The sequence below is a fragment of the Ambystoma mexicanum genome, chromosome 4q, assembly GCF_040938575.1.
Source record: "Ambystoma mexicanum isolate Mex_15411 chromosome 4q, UKY_AmexF1_1, whole genome shotgun sequence".
Taxonomy (NCBI): Eukaryota; Metazoa; Chordata; class Amphibia; order Caudata; family Ambystomatidae; genus Ambystoma; species Ambystoma mexicanum.
In genome coordinates, this window is record NC_090928.1 from 943,001,706 (window position 1) to 943,015,260 (window position 13,555).

General features: G+C 45.8%; 1 protein-coding gene across 8 annotated transcripts in view; it reads right to left on the reverse strand.

Annotated features, from left to right (window-relative positions):
• BICRAL (BICRA like chromatin remodeling complex associated protein) overlaps positions 1–13,555 on the reverse strand; it is a 2,181,199-nt gene that overhangs the window by 1,477,736 nt on the left and 689,908 nt on the right. For 6 of the 8 annotated variants that reach the window (XM_069608491.1, XM_069608492.1, XM_069608490.1 and 3 more), the window contains one exon: positions 885–2,543. In XM_069608491.1, the coding sequence (XP_069464592.1) occupies positions 885–2,543 (1,659 nt within the window). The remainder of the gene's footprint in view (positions 1–884; positions 2,544–13,555) is intronic. The other 2 variants (XM_069608494.1, XM_069608493.1) reach the window with 2 other exon arrangements.

Sequence of the window (13,555 nt, forward strand, 5' to 3'; positions counted from 1 at the left end):
TTGGTTATAGACTTTTATTTTGAAGTTTAAAGGATCCTTACTATCCCTAACTTCACAACTACACCTATTGTTCATCCCGACCATACAAAGCTTTTTTGTGCATACACATTTGGTTTCTCTGCACATGAGTAATTCTGGTAAGGAGCTATGGCATATCTTAAAGTTTTGGACTGGTTCATGAGCTCTCCTTATAGCCACACAATATATATATATATATATATATTTTTTTTTAAGCCTATATGTTGGGAAAAAGTGTTTCAAGATGCACCTTTTACACAGACTCGTAAAGAATTGCAGTGGTTGGGCAGGATACATTCTGTTCCAACCTCTTTGGAGATGGTAGCTCACCAACTACGCATGCTCACAAAGTAGCTTACCTCGTAATTTAGTTGCGCACATTGATAATAAGGTGCGCACAAAAGCAAAGCAAGGGAACAATAATTAGAGGGAACATTGACTATGATCCTCTTTCTTTTGTCGTGGTGCCTGATTTCTGTAATCTGTTTGATGTTTTACTTTGTCTCACAGTTACACATTATGCTTATATTTGTATAACTTAAATGGATGTTCATGCAAAAACTCTTTAAAAACAACAGATAAAAAAACTGCTTAGTGCAAAAGCACTCTTTATATCCACCAATGATCTTTTCCTCTTGCAGTACTTCGTACCATTAGTTTTGGTTCCGCTTTGTGGAGAATTAGTGCCAACTGTGAAACAAAACATAAAATGTCTGCTTTTTCTCATAGATGACAATGAAATAACAAATACAAAGTAAACATATACAATTCAATATGAAGAAAAAGTAAACTCCATAGTTTTCCTAGATGTTACTCTACTACTTAATCTTAATGGGTTACTAATATATACTAAAAAGTATTCATACCTGACAACAGGAATAAGTCTGGTGTGCTACTGTGGAGTCAGTGAAGGAGTTGGTAGACTTGGAGGAAGGTAATGGAAGACAATGAGACGTACTGACTGAAGTTTGGGTTCTGTCTTGGTGTGCAGGTTGATCTCCAAACAAATGTACTCCTGAGGCAACTGTCTGAACTGAGTTCCCACCACTGGAATGTTCTGTGGCAGTACACACAACAGAGAATCGGTTAGACACCTGAATACCAGTGACTGAAGGCTGTCCTATTGACATTGTAATAAAATCTGAACTACCTTGAGGAACATTACCATGGTTGGGAGATGCATGTATTAATGTCGGTGATGCCTGGTGTAGGGTCACGTGTCCACCACCAATTTGAGAAGTCCCATGGTTTACGACAGCTTGACTTCCTGGACCTGAATATGTCTGATCAGAGATCACCTGAACAGAAGCATTCTGACTGCTGAACATCTGTCCAGAATAGGGATGGTTGGCTTGGATCATGCTGGAAGAGTTTCTATTCAGCATTACATGCTCAGTCGACACATGGGTAGGAACAAGATGAGTTGGGTGAGTCTGCATAAGCTGCCCATTGATGGTCTGGATGTGATGAGGTGAGCTTGAAGTTGCCGACATGCCTGTAGGAATAAGGAATTGATTTTGATGTGCTTGATGTTGTACCATTGGTGAATGAATAACAATACTACTTCCTGTATTACTCATAGATTCTGAAGGAACTATTTTGCCAGAACTTTGCTGGTTACAGACTGTCAAACTCTGAGGCATGTTTCCCGAAGCAAAAGGAATCCCTTGTTGTATATGATGTTGCTTTATTCCAGTGTTATTCATATTGTAAGCTGTATGCTGATCTATTTGAAGGGATTTTGTTTGGATATTAATTGGAATTTTATTTGCATTTGGTTCAAGTCCTCTCTGTATAATTATGTTGTGCAATGGCAGGGATGTCTGAAAACTTGCACTGCTTAGTGGCACACTCATAGTCTGTCCACCTGGGCTTAAATCGGAGCTCCCATACATTGAATTGCCATTTGTTGTCTCTCTGTTAACCAATACACCACCACCCATGCTTGTGGATCGTGGCTGCCCAGTGCGTTTAAAAATAAGTGGAGATCCATCAATGCTATTAATAGTCATCATGGAAGGCTGATTGTTGAATGGACTTATTAGTTGAATCTGCCCAGATCCGCTTAACTGATTACAGTTAGGCATTTGCTGTCTGGGAACACTAATTCCCACATGCTGCATAAAGTCTTGTACACCAACTGTACTGCTTGCAAATGATGCCCCAACTGGCAGATGAGTAACTCCCAAGGGATGCAAAGTCTGACTTGAGTAATTTGTGCTATCAGAAGTCGGAGTAAAAGATGTTGCTGAAGGAGGATGAAGTTGTTGTTGTGCAAATGTTTGGCTAGAACCTATATCTGCATCCAAGTAGGCCTCTTCGGCCAAAGTTTGCTCTGTAATGTTAGCTTCTTGAAGGGACTTTTGAAGAATATCAAAATGTTGATCGTCACTGATGTCGGGTAAAGAAGAAGTTTCAAGGTCTTCGTCAAGAAACTGAAGGCTGGAAGACAGCTGTAGTCCATCGCTGGATCCTTCCCCAAGCTGTGTAACTACCCCTTTAACAGACGATTTGGAATCAGTGTCCTGAAATTAGAAACATTTGTCAAAAGGCAAATTCTTATAGTCAATATTGCAAAAATGTTCTAGGATATGTAACTCATTTCATAAATACAGCAAATCTAGTATTCCTTCTGAGTTCTTTTTTCTTCTTGACTCTATTTGTTTGCGGATAATCAAAGTCACAGTTTTACACACATCTGATTTACTCCCCATCAACACAAACAACATTCAGTCACTCTCCATCCTGTATCAAAACAACTGTAGTTTAAATAACATTTTAAAATGTAGTATACACTTAGGGGAGATATATATATATATATATATATTTTGTAAATGAAACAGAGTATTAGAAATGTAGTCTTTCACATGTAAAACAAAATATTTGAAAAACAAATCTCCTTATGACAGTCCCTTGGGGACATTATTCAGCATTCCCAATGCATATTTTTCATACAGATCATATATGTTATGTCAGGAGTCTTTTATACTGCACACATCACCATCATAATGGTTTTATAGTGATAAGTCTTGTCTAGATGGTGGAGTATTGTGCCCAAAAAGGGGGAAACCAGAGGGTGGGCTGTGGGGAGAAATGAAAAAAGGAGTAGTTGAGAGGGAAGGAGTGGGAATAGACGAAACACACAAATACATGGCTGAGTAAAAGATGGTTAATGAGAGGGGAGTATAATAGTGTTTGCTGGTGGATGTGAATGTGTATTCAATGGTAATTGTAAAGTATATGTTACAAAATGAAGCACATATATTATATAGTAAATTGCATATACCATTACATGAAATGTACATATCATAAAAGGAAATGATATTATAAGGTGCAGTAGTGAGATCGTATATTGAAAATTCATCTATGTTGTGCAATGAAAAGAATATACCATTAAGTCAGAAAAGAATTGTATAGTCTGAGATGTTTATGCTCACTGTAACAAACAATAACATATATGTTTAAAAATATACACCAAAATATCATGATGGTGTAATACCAAGTTGTTTTTTAAGGCAGAGTGTAAAAGGGAGCCACAAACAACTCATGTTCCAATCCCGCCCTCTGCCTTCAAAAACAATTAAAATTCCCTGGGGCGTCAATGGAAGCATCAAGACAAGCGCAACACAGTTAAACTTGTCTTTAATGTCTTTGTTTACTGCTACTCGAAAATGTGCTCTATAGTGTTTCGCTCCTTTATAATAAAAAACAATGTTTTCCCCCTTTGCATCTGTGGATCTCCTTCATTTTGGGCGTGTGACTGCATTAAAAGTTCCCTTTCAACAAATGCACTTGAATTCCTGTTAAAAAAAAAGGATACCCTAGAGGTAAATTGGGGTAAGTCAGTGGCCGCAATACCCCGAACGTGGCCCAGGGTCCCCCAAATCTCTCGAAGAAGACACTGTGCCAGTCCTGTGGGCAGACCCAGCCGCAACGTTACCGCATTCTTGCTCTTGGGCATGAACGTTCCTGCACTTTGGTTGGGCATGGACATCAGCCATGCCCCCAGCACTGTCCCAACAAACCATCTGAAATAGCCACTGGGTTTTGCCACTTGTCTGTTGGCCTCTACCAGTGACCACTTCGGCCATGGCCCAAGGACCACTTTTCCTGAGGCATAGCCATAGGCTATGACCTGGGCGAAGCAAATGCAAGTTTGATGCCTGGATTGGTGGGCCAGCTCTGAGACCCGGCTCCATGTCTGCAGAGCCTTTGGTAAAATCACCCATTTTCTTTAAAGTTTTGGGGCCAATCTGTGGCCCCTCCCCCTAACCCATGCTTTGGGTCGGGGAAGCCCAGACAGCTGCAACATGTCCCTTTTCAAATATTGTGTAGCAAATGGTCTGCAAAAAACAAAAGCTGTCAATGAGCAATTTGTTTGTTTCGGTTCTATGTTCTTTTGCCGCCAGGTTTTAATCGAAAAAACACAGAATTCTTTTTTTATTTGGGGTGTTGGGAAGGAAATGGTCCTATCGCACCCCCCTAGCCACAAGATACGTGAGTAAACCCATCAAAGCCGAGAGGAGAAAAATCTTCACCCATATGGCACGTGTAAAGAGCCTTATAACTGAGAATTAGATGAATAACATTGCCGCAAAAATCCACCACTCAGTCAGGCTGCAGCACTCATATCCCCGGCCTCTCACACAGAGCGGAAGCCATCAACACATCAGACCAGCTCCGCACAAGCCTTCTTCCCACAGAAGTCCATCCGTTCCCTGTCCTCTCGATGTTGCTAATACCATGCATCGTTTTTCAAAGAATGCGCTCCGCGGAGAGCGTGGGACAGAAACAGGCCACAGCATGAAGGCCCACCGAACTCCACTAAACAGCACCCCCTTGACCCCCACCCCGCCAGGCCAGAGCCCACCTGGCCTCTCTGTCTCAATCCCCCATATCCTTTCATGCTGATAACCATCTAACTCCCTGGTCTTGCCCATTTCAGATTACCCACCACAGATCTAATCCTGTGCAGCAATATATTTTCCCAAAAGCAACACACGTCTGTTCATATCATGGGGCATCAGGGAAGGCAGGCAGTAGATCAAACCCCCAGGGGAGACACTTGGGTGCGGGAACTGCAGTATCAACGAAGCCCTGAATGTGGAGGTTGGCATGTCTATATATTATTCTCTTTACTCACAAGACCCCCCCTTTCATGTGATGCTCAGGTATCTACCATTGTTCATGAATTATCGGTTCCTGTTGTTTAGCCTAGATAGTTAGAATGTATCACCCTCACGATCCAGCCTTCACTGCGCAGATCAGCCCAGCTGACCCACGTGTACCAAAATCGACTGGGAAGCAGCAGCCAATTAGGACATGGTATCTCATATGGAGCAGGCCCATTTATATGTCCCCCACCAACCAGCAACATGTCTTTGCCTTGTACTAAATCGTCACTGATGATGCGTTTGCCCTTTTTAATGTGCTGCCCGTGTAATTTTTGGTACAGCGCTCTCAGGTAGCAGAGTTCTTTGCTGGCGCATTAATATTATATAAACTTTGTTTTCCTTGCAATCTCTCTCTTGGTCTTATTCCCTGACAGGGTGTGTAATTATTGAGACACGTGTTTGAGGCAGGGTGTGTAATTATTGAGACACGTGTTTGAGGTTGGTGCCTTCATTTGGTGACCCCTTAGAGTGATTTCCTCAGCCCTGCGTACCTGCGGCGAGATCCAGGGACTCTCCGGAAAGGCTGTGCCTGCCTACATCTGACCAGTCCTTCAAAAACACATACGCAGAAGAAGCGGTTCTTGTGGGTTCCTGCTTTGCAAATACCAGGCTGCGGACGAGGGAGAGGCCCAGGCGTTGTGGATTAAAAGATGATTTTTGGAAGAACACAGACATGCGAGTATAATTTGAAAGGGGAAACAGTAGGCTTTTGAGTGGTTGAATGTGAATGAACAAAGTGGATAAGTGAAGTAAAAAGAATTTTTCCATGGCCATTTATTCCTTTTAAAAAAAAAATGTTTTTTAGTTAAGAGTAATGAAGAGACTATTAATAGGAGATACAGGAACCTACCCGAAAGGGGGTAGAAGGTGGCAGCCCCATTGCCCTATCTCGATCAGTGCAGAGAATAAAGTAGGAGCCACATATAATTAGAGGGCTCGGAAATAAGCAGCAGTTATTATTTTAACTATGTTTTTTGGTAAAATATTGGTTCGTGTCCATGTATGTTTGACCTTTTGATAAACAGGAGTGTGATATATGTGACAGTCAATCATTGACTGACAAACATACGGCCACAGATTGTAGCGGGGAAGAAAATTAAGGGGCAGAAAAGGGAAAAGGTCCATACAATTCCTCGTTGGGAAGTATACCCGAGACAAAAGTGACCAGCCATGGGGACAGATACCCCACTATCCCAAATTTGTAAACACCTCCCACCTAGTGACCGAATAAAAAAATACCACGGCCAATGGATAACAGAGACAAGGGGAAGGGACTATACCATGCTTGGCCCAAAGACGGGTCCTTTGATAATGGAACGTTAGGCCACCTGTCCACTTATCTGACAGCTAAGTATAAGGGGAAACATTTAAAAAAACAGAAGGGAGATATTAGATATGTGGCGGATGTTTGAAGAAGCAACCGCCACAGATAAAATTGAGAGGGGACCGGAAACATTAACAGTGACGGGAGGTGAGGTGGGAGAAAAAGAGAAGCCCAAGAGAATGTATCCATTGCTCACGCGGCTAGCAGAAGGGTACTCAAATCCAACTTATGTGTCAGTGGGGAGTGCACAAGCAACACCAAGTACATCCCCGCCGCCACCCTATGACCCAGTGACCACCACCGCCACCCATACTGCAGTAAGTGCGAGGGATATTGAGTCGGCACTGAAGTCCACCCACACAGAGTTGGCTCGAGTGTGAGCAGCGTGCGAAGTAGCACGAGGACCAGAGAGTGGGCCCCGACCCCCAAGTGCAACTCCTCCCCTACCGGAAGATGAATGGAATCAGGAGACTTACTCTTCAGGATTGATAGTGCGCCCATATGGGCTGTGCAAGTAGAAAGAGAAGGGGAAACTGATATGATATGATATGGCATTTATGACGCGCCTATGCAAAAGTGTTTCAAGGCGCGACGAGGCAAGGGAGGGGAACAGAGGGAAGACAGAGACAGCGATTTTACTAGGCCAGGTGACATTGAGATTGCGCAAGTGCAGGCGAGGTGGGGAAGGGGAAAGTGCGAGGGGGAAAGGGAGGGGAAGTGCAGTATAGGATAAACAGTAAATAAATAGAAACAAAAAATAGGAACAATAAATAAGATATATGGCCAGCTGGTGGCAGGTGCAAGGGTAGGTGCAGACAACAGGTGTCAAGTGCTGGTAGGGGGCTGTAGGAATACAGAAACAGCCCCAGAGTGCAAGGGTTGCCAGGGAGGGAGTGCAGGTGTGCAACTGGCGGGGAGGGGACCTTGGCCCGAGAACAGAGGGTAGCCATGTGACCAATGCTGTTTCAGTTTCAGCCAGGAGTTTATCAGGGGAGAGGAGGAGAGAACATTTTCAGAGAGGCAGGGAAGCTGTTCCAGAGGGTGGCCCCAGCCGAAGAAAGAAATCTACCACCAACTCGTTGCTTGGAGAAGCGACTGACCCTGAAGAAGTTGGATGCGGATGAGCGAAGAGCTCGAGAAGGAAGATATTTAGGAAGAGAGAGTAGAAGTTATTGAGGGCCCAGGCACCAGAAGGCCTTGTGGACAATGCAGAGGGTTTTGAACTTGATCCTCACAGCCACTGGGAGCCAGTGCAGAGATTTCAGTCCTGGAGAGATACGATCCCTGGGCTTGAGGCCAAGGACAAGTCTTGCAGTCCTGTTCTGGATGAGTTGCAGACAGCGGAGGGTAGAGGCAGGCAGATTTATAAAGAGGCTGTTGCAGTAGTCCAGTCCAGCGACGAGGAGAATCTCAGTCTTACTGGCATTTAGGCAGAGATAATTGGCAGCACACCACTCTTGGATAGCAGACAGACAGTCAGAGATGAGAGAAGGAGAAGAGGTGGCTGAAGGGAGCCTGAAAAAGAACCGAGTGTCATCCGCATAGCACTGAAAGTTGGAGCAGAGAGCGGCAATGCGGTGGGCAAGAAGTGCCAGGTATTGGTTGAACAGCCAGGGAGAAAGGTTAGACCCCTGAGGCACACAACAGGTAGAGATAGAGATAGAGGAGAGGAAGGACCCAAGTTGGACCTGGGAGGGTTGACAGGAGAGGAAAGAAGTCAGCCAAGCCAGGGCCTGATAGGTGATACCCAGATTATCACGGAAACGGTTGAGCAGGATGGCATGGTTGACCGTGTGAAAGGCAAAATAAAGATCAAGTAAGATGAGGACACAGGGGAGTGTTGGAATCGAGGTTGAAGAGCAGGTCTTCACGGATGTTCAGGGGAGCAGTTTCCGTGCTTCTGGCAGCTCTGAAGTCAGACTGATGGTCACAGAGACAACTAACAGATTCAGTGTGAAGATTAAGCTTGGAGATGACCAGATTTTCCAGGAGTTTGCCCAGGAAATGAGTGATGGAGATTGGGCGATAGTTAGCCGGGCCGGACAGGTCAGCAGAGGGTTTCTTAAGAAGAGGGTGCACAAGGGAGTGCTTCAGGGGGGAAGGGAAGACTCCAGTGGCAAAGAAGTGCTTGCAGAAGTCAGCCAGAGTAGGAGCCGGGTGTCAATGTGGTCCTTAATGGTTTTGGAGGAGCAGAGGTGAACTTGTTTTGACAAGACTTTCATAGATCGGACTTGTCTAGACACCTCATCTGGGGAGAACATGGGAAAGACAGAGAAGGAGGGAGGAGAGGTGGCCGAAGAAAGGCCAGAGGAAGAGCAGGGAGTAGAGGAAGGAGGGGGAGAGGAAAAAAGAGAGGACAGGATGTCCTGAGTTTTAGAGAGGAAATGAGAAGCCAGAGCCGTGCAGAGGGCCTGGGAGGGGACAGGAGAGGTAGAGACTGCAGCAGGATAGGAAAGTTCCTTGCAGATTTTAAAGAGTTCGGACGAGTTGTTAGATGCCGCAGAGACGCAGGCTTGGATGTGAGCTCTCTCATTGGTGTGGACAGAGAGCCGGTATTGCCTTTGGAGCAGGCAGCAGGCCAGTTTGTCAGAGGATGTACCGAAAGCACGCCATTTCCTCTCAGCCACCCTGCACTTGCATTTGAGGGTAATGATGTCTGAGCCGTACCAGGAGTTGCACTTGGCTTTGGGCTTCAAGCGGATCCTCATGACAGGGGTAAGAACATCAAGAGTATAAGATATAGCAGAGTGGACTGTGGAAAGGGCTGTGTTAGGGTGCGAGTCAGCCAAAGGGGGAGGAGGGGTGAGAAAGTGGCGGCGAAAGCCTCAACTGACACGCTTCATAGGTCGGATAACCGAGAAGGTGGGTGGTAGTGCTGGAGGTGGCTTGGCCTGAGGGGTAGAGAGGGTGAGCTGGGAGGAAAGGAGAAAGTGATCACTCCAGGAGAGATGAGTGGTGAGAGGGAAAGAAATAGGAAGGTCTGAAGAGATCAGAACATCCAGAGTGAGTCGGGCCAGAGGGTTATGTTTGGGGGTGATAGTTTGGGGTATGAGAACATGGGATCGGTAAGGGACGAAGAGTATTGGAGCGACTTTGACAAAGTGGAGGAGCGTGCAACGGGAGGGATACAGCGAGTACAGTGGGCCACCCCCAGAGTGGAAGATACATGGGAGGGAAGTCTCAGAAATAGGCTTCGGAGGTTGGCCCTAGTGAAAAAGAAAGGAACATGAGTGAAGGGTGGAAAGATGAAATCGAAACTACAGATGCCCCTCATCCACAAGGGAGCTGGGCGGCCCCATTATGTCCTCTGGTGTTACGCTCACCTGGTCTCTGCGAAGGCGTTGGGGCATGGTTGCAGCCCTCCCGGGGGTGAGGTCGCTCAGGTCCTACTTCGCCCTCTGTGCTTATGTGGTGACTGGTGGCAATAGATGATGCTGCTCGGGACTGCTCCTGCGTGGAAAATAGGGGGCATGAGTATGCCAGCTTGTGCACCTGATCCCCTTCCAGATCCCTTTTCCCAAACCGTGGTACCCGTGGGATGCGCTGTCCCTGGAAAGCTCACCTGTTGATTAGTTTTGGTGAGCACTCCGTCCTGCTGCTTCTTGCAGGGGCGCTTGTGTGATCTGGACCGAGTTCCTTCACTGGTCGCTTGCACGTGGTAGTCCAGTACTGCTGCGACTAAGCCACTATACTTCAGGTAAGTGTTCCTGCATGCGTGCTCGGTGGAGACACCTTCTCTTGCTAGAGGACAGACACCTGTCCCGACTAGGACAGCCCACAGAGAGCACTTGCGTGTCCAGTACTATCTACTACCTTGCATCCAGAAGAGGAACCACTGGTGGGGGCAGAGATAGGAAACAGACAGTTCATCTTTATGGTGGACTCGGGGGCGGAGAAGTCATGCATTTGTGAAAGTGATTTTCCGTTATCTGGCCAAACTCTCGATACGCAGGGATTCTCTGGGGCTGTGGTCACGGTGCCTTACACAGAAGATTTGGACGTTAGGTGGTGCGAGCACCCTTATTGTATCACGAAAGCTCCCCAGTCAATTTACTAGGAAGAGATTTGCTCAGCAAATTAAATATGAGCATATCATTCACCGAAAGAGGGATTGTTTGCTCCACCCCTGGTATGTGCTCCCCCAGGGCAAAGTTGTTAATACATACCTGGGCTAACGAAATAAAGGTGAGGGCAATACCAGTGAACCCTGACATGTTCATATATCGAATTCGAGTGCTAGCAAGAACAGTGCCTGAAATAACTAGGAAGGAATGGAGAGTGCCCTCTGATTTTGTCTTTCGCCCCGTGGCAAGCCCAGAAATTGTAGCTGGTACCATCCTGTCCTTAGATTTAGAATGGGTGCAAGTGTCTGCCAAAAGAATTGTTGCAATTGGAAGTGGCATTCATGGGTGCGAGTGGCGCACAGTGCTGTGCATGGGCCCCAATATACCATTGCGTGAATTAACTGACGAAGAATTGTTCGCGCACGACAACAATGACAGGGAGATAGTATTAGAAATCAACATTCCTTGTGATATTATGGTACAGCACAGAAAAATACCAAGCCCCCTCATGACTATTGTCAGCGGACCATCACCCTTTTGTGAGACACACATACAGGAGGCGCCACCCCACCAACCCCCATGATGTAGGACTACTAAGAGAAGCGACCCCTGTAAAGAGAACACTCAAGCTCAGAGCAATATTACCCAGAGTGATAATAATAACCCCTGTCTAGAGAGGCTGAGGAAGGGATTCAAGAGACACTGCGAGCGCTCTTAGAGCAAAGAATATGTGTCTACTCAACCTCCCCAATCAACACGGCTGTGTACTCCATTAAGAAAGCAAAAGGGGGGAATGGGCGTATGATCCAGGACCTTAACCCCTCAACGATATTGTCCAAAAAGAGTTCCCTCTTGTCCCAAATCCTGCCTCCATTTTGTGCAGCATCCCAAAACAGGCCACCCACTTCACTGTGGTAGATTTGAAAAACACCTTTTTCTCTGTGACCCTTGACCCTGAATCAAAGTATCTCACAGCATTCACCCTGGGGGGAGGTGGGGGAGACGGTATGAACACTGTTGTTTGCCTCAGGGGTATTATCAAAGTCCGAGCATATTCAACAGAATATTGCACGAAGATCTCAGCAATATTCAAGTTCCAAGCACCATCATTCAATATGTAGATGACCTATTAGTCTGCAGTGAGAGCGAAGAAAGTTGCAGGAGAGATTCCATTGCCCTTCTCCAACTCCTTGCACAAAAAGGGTACAAGGTAGACAAGACAAAACTGCAGTACTGTTTGGCAGAGGTCCTGTACTTAGCCAACAGTTTTCAAAAGATGGCAAAAGAATAATCCTGACAGAGCGGCAACAGTGTGCGCCACCGCCAAACCAAACACAGTGAAGGAAATGCTGAAGTTTCTAGAATTATGCAATTATTGTAGAGCATGGATTCTAGATTATGCAGTATACACAAGGCCCCTCCTGCAAGGACCAAAAGAAGCACAGAAGGAAACAACACATCACCTGGACAGCAGAAATGCAAACAACATTTAATTACATTACTTCAAACAGTTAATTTCAACAGCCCCAGTACTAGCCACACCTGACTATGATCAGGAATTTTATCTTTTCTCGCACTCCAATGGCACCTCCCAGACAGTGGTATTGATATAGAAAAGTTCAATGGGTCACAAACCACTCACCATTATAGTGGCACACCCGATTCAGTAATGCAAGGTCAATTTGCGTACAAATAGGTTCTTGCAGGAGCCCCCTTTGCAATGGAGAAAAGCTCCACAATTGTCATGTGGTGCTCTGGTACCCTGTACGTTGAACACTCTACGTTTCCGATACTAGAAAGATCAAAGTCCAACCTCTCTACACAAAGATCATCAGTATATGAAGTGATACTGTCCAACCCGAACATCCATGTGGTAAGGTGTAAGACAGTAAACCCTGCCACGTTCCTTACAGAGCCATGCACCGTCCAAGACATGCAAGAACATGACGGTGCAGCATACGAGGGAGAGGGGGTGACATTCCAAAGGCAAGAGAATATGCCTTAGAGGAGGGAGAAGGGTTCTTTGTTGATTGGGCAGCATCCATTGATCAAGAAGCAGGTGCAAAACACATAGGGGCTGCAGTAGTGAGGATGGACGAAGGAGATTATGAAATATTGATTACAAAACGCTTACCTATGCATTATTCCGCGCAAGCAGCAGAGTTCATAGCATCGATTGAAGCACTCCATGCAGCAAGAACGTGCTCTGTGACAATATATTCTGATTCAGCGTATGTAACCACAATGTTACACGCAGGTTTAGCGAGCTGGAGATGGAGGGGATTTGGGAGAGCTGATGGGCCCCCGGTCCAACATGCAGAACAACTAAATAAATTGATTGAAGCCCTTGCAGAACCCTATGTAGTAGCAATAGTGAAATGCCAAGCACACACACAAAACAGAGATGACATATCTTTGGGAAATGCAGCCGTGGCAGCTAATGAAGCAGCGTATCTCCCAATACCCATGAGCATAGACTGTATTATAATGAGCAAAGCAGAAATTCCCAAAGCAAACGGATACAATGCACTACCCAGTGCACAGGTGATAGAATTACAGAGCAGAGCACCAACAGCAGAACAAGAATTATGGTTCAAATGAGGGTGCACCGAATCCTCCATGGATCTGTTATGGAGACAGAACAAAACAGGGAAGGTTGTCATGCCAATAGAACTGTAATACGTAGCGTTTGAACAACTCCATTTTCCTGCACACAGTTCAAAACGGCACATAGCTGCCGATCTCCAGGAAGATTTGTTCATTCCAGTACTTCAACATGATGGTGGTCCAGTGCACCACATGTCAAGTGTTCAGTACAGGGATGACCTTAAGGACGCTGCACGGCACATTGCCCAGCCCTGTCACGCCCTTCTGTGAGCTGCATATAGATTACGCAGAAATGGGAGAAAGATGTAACAGTGCTAGACATCTCATTGTGGTGGTGTGCCCCTCCTCTCGATGCCCACCCACATGCA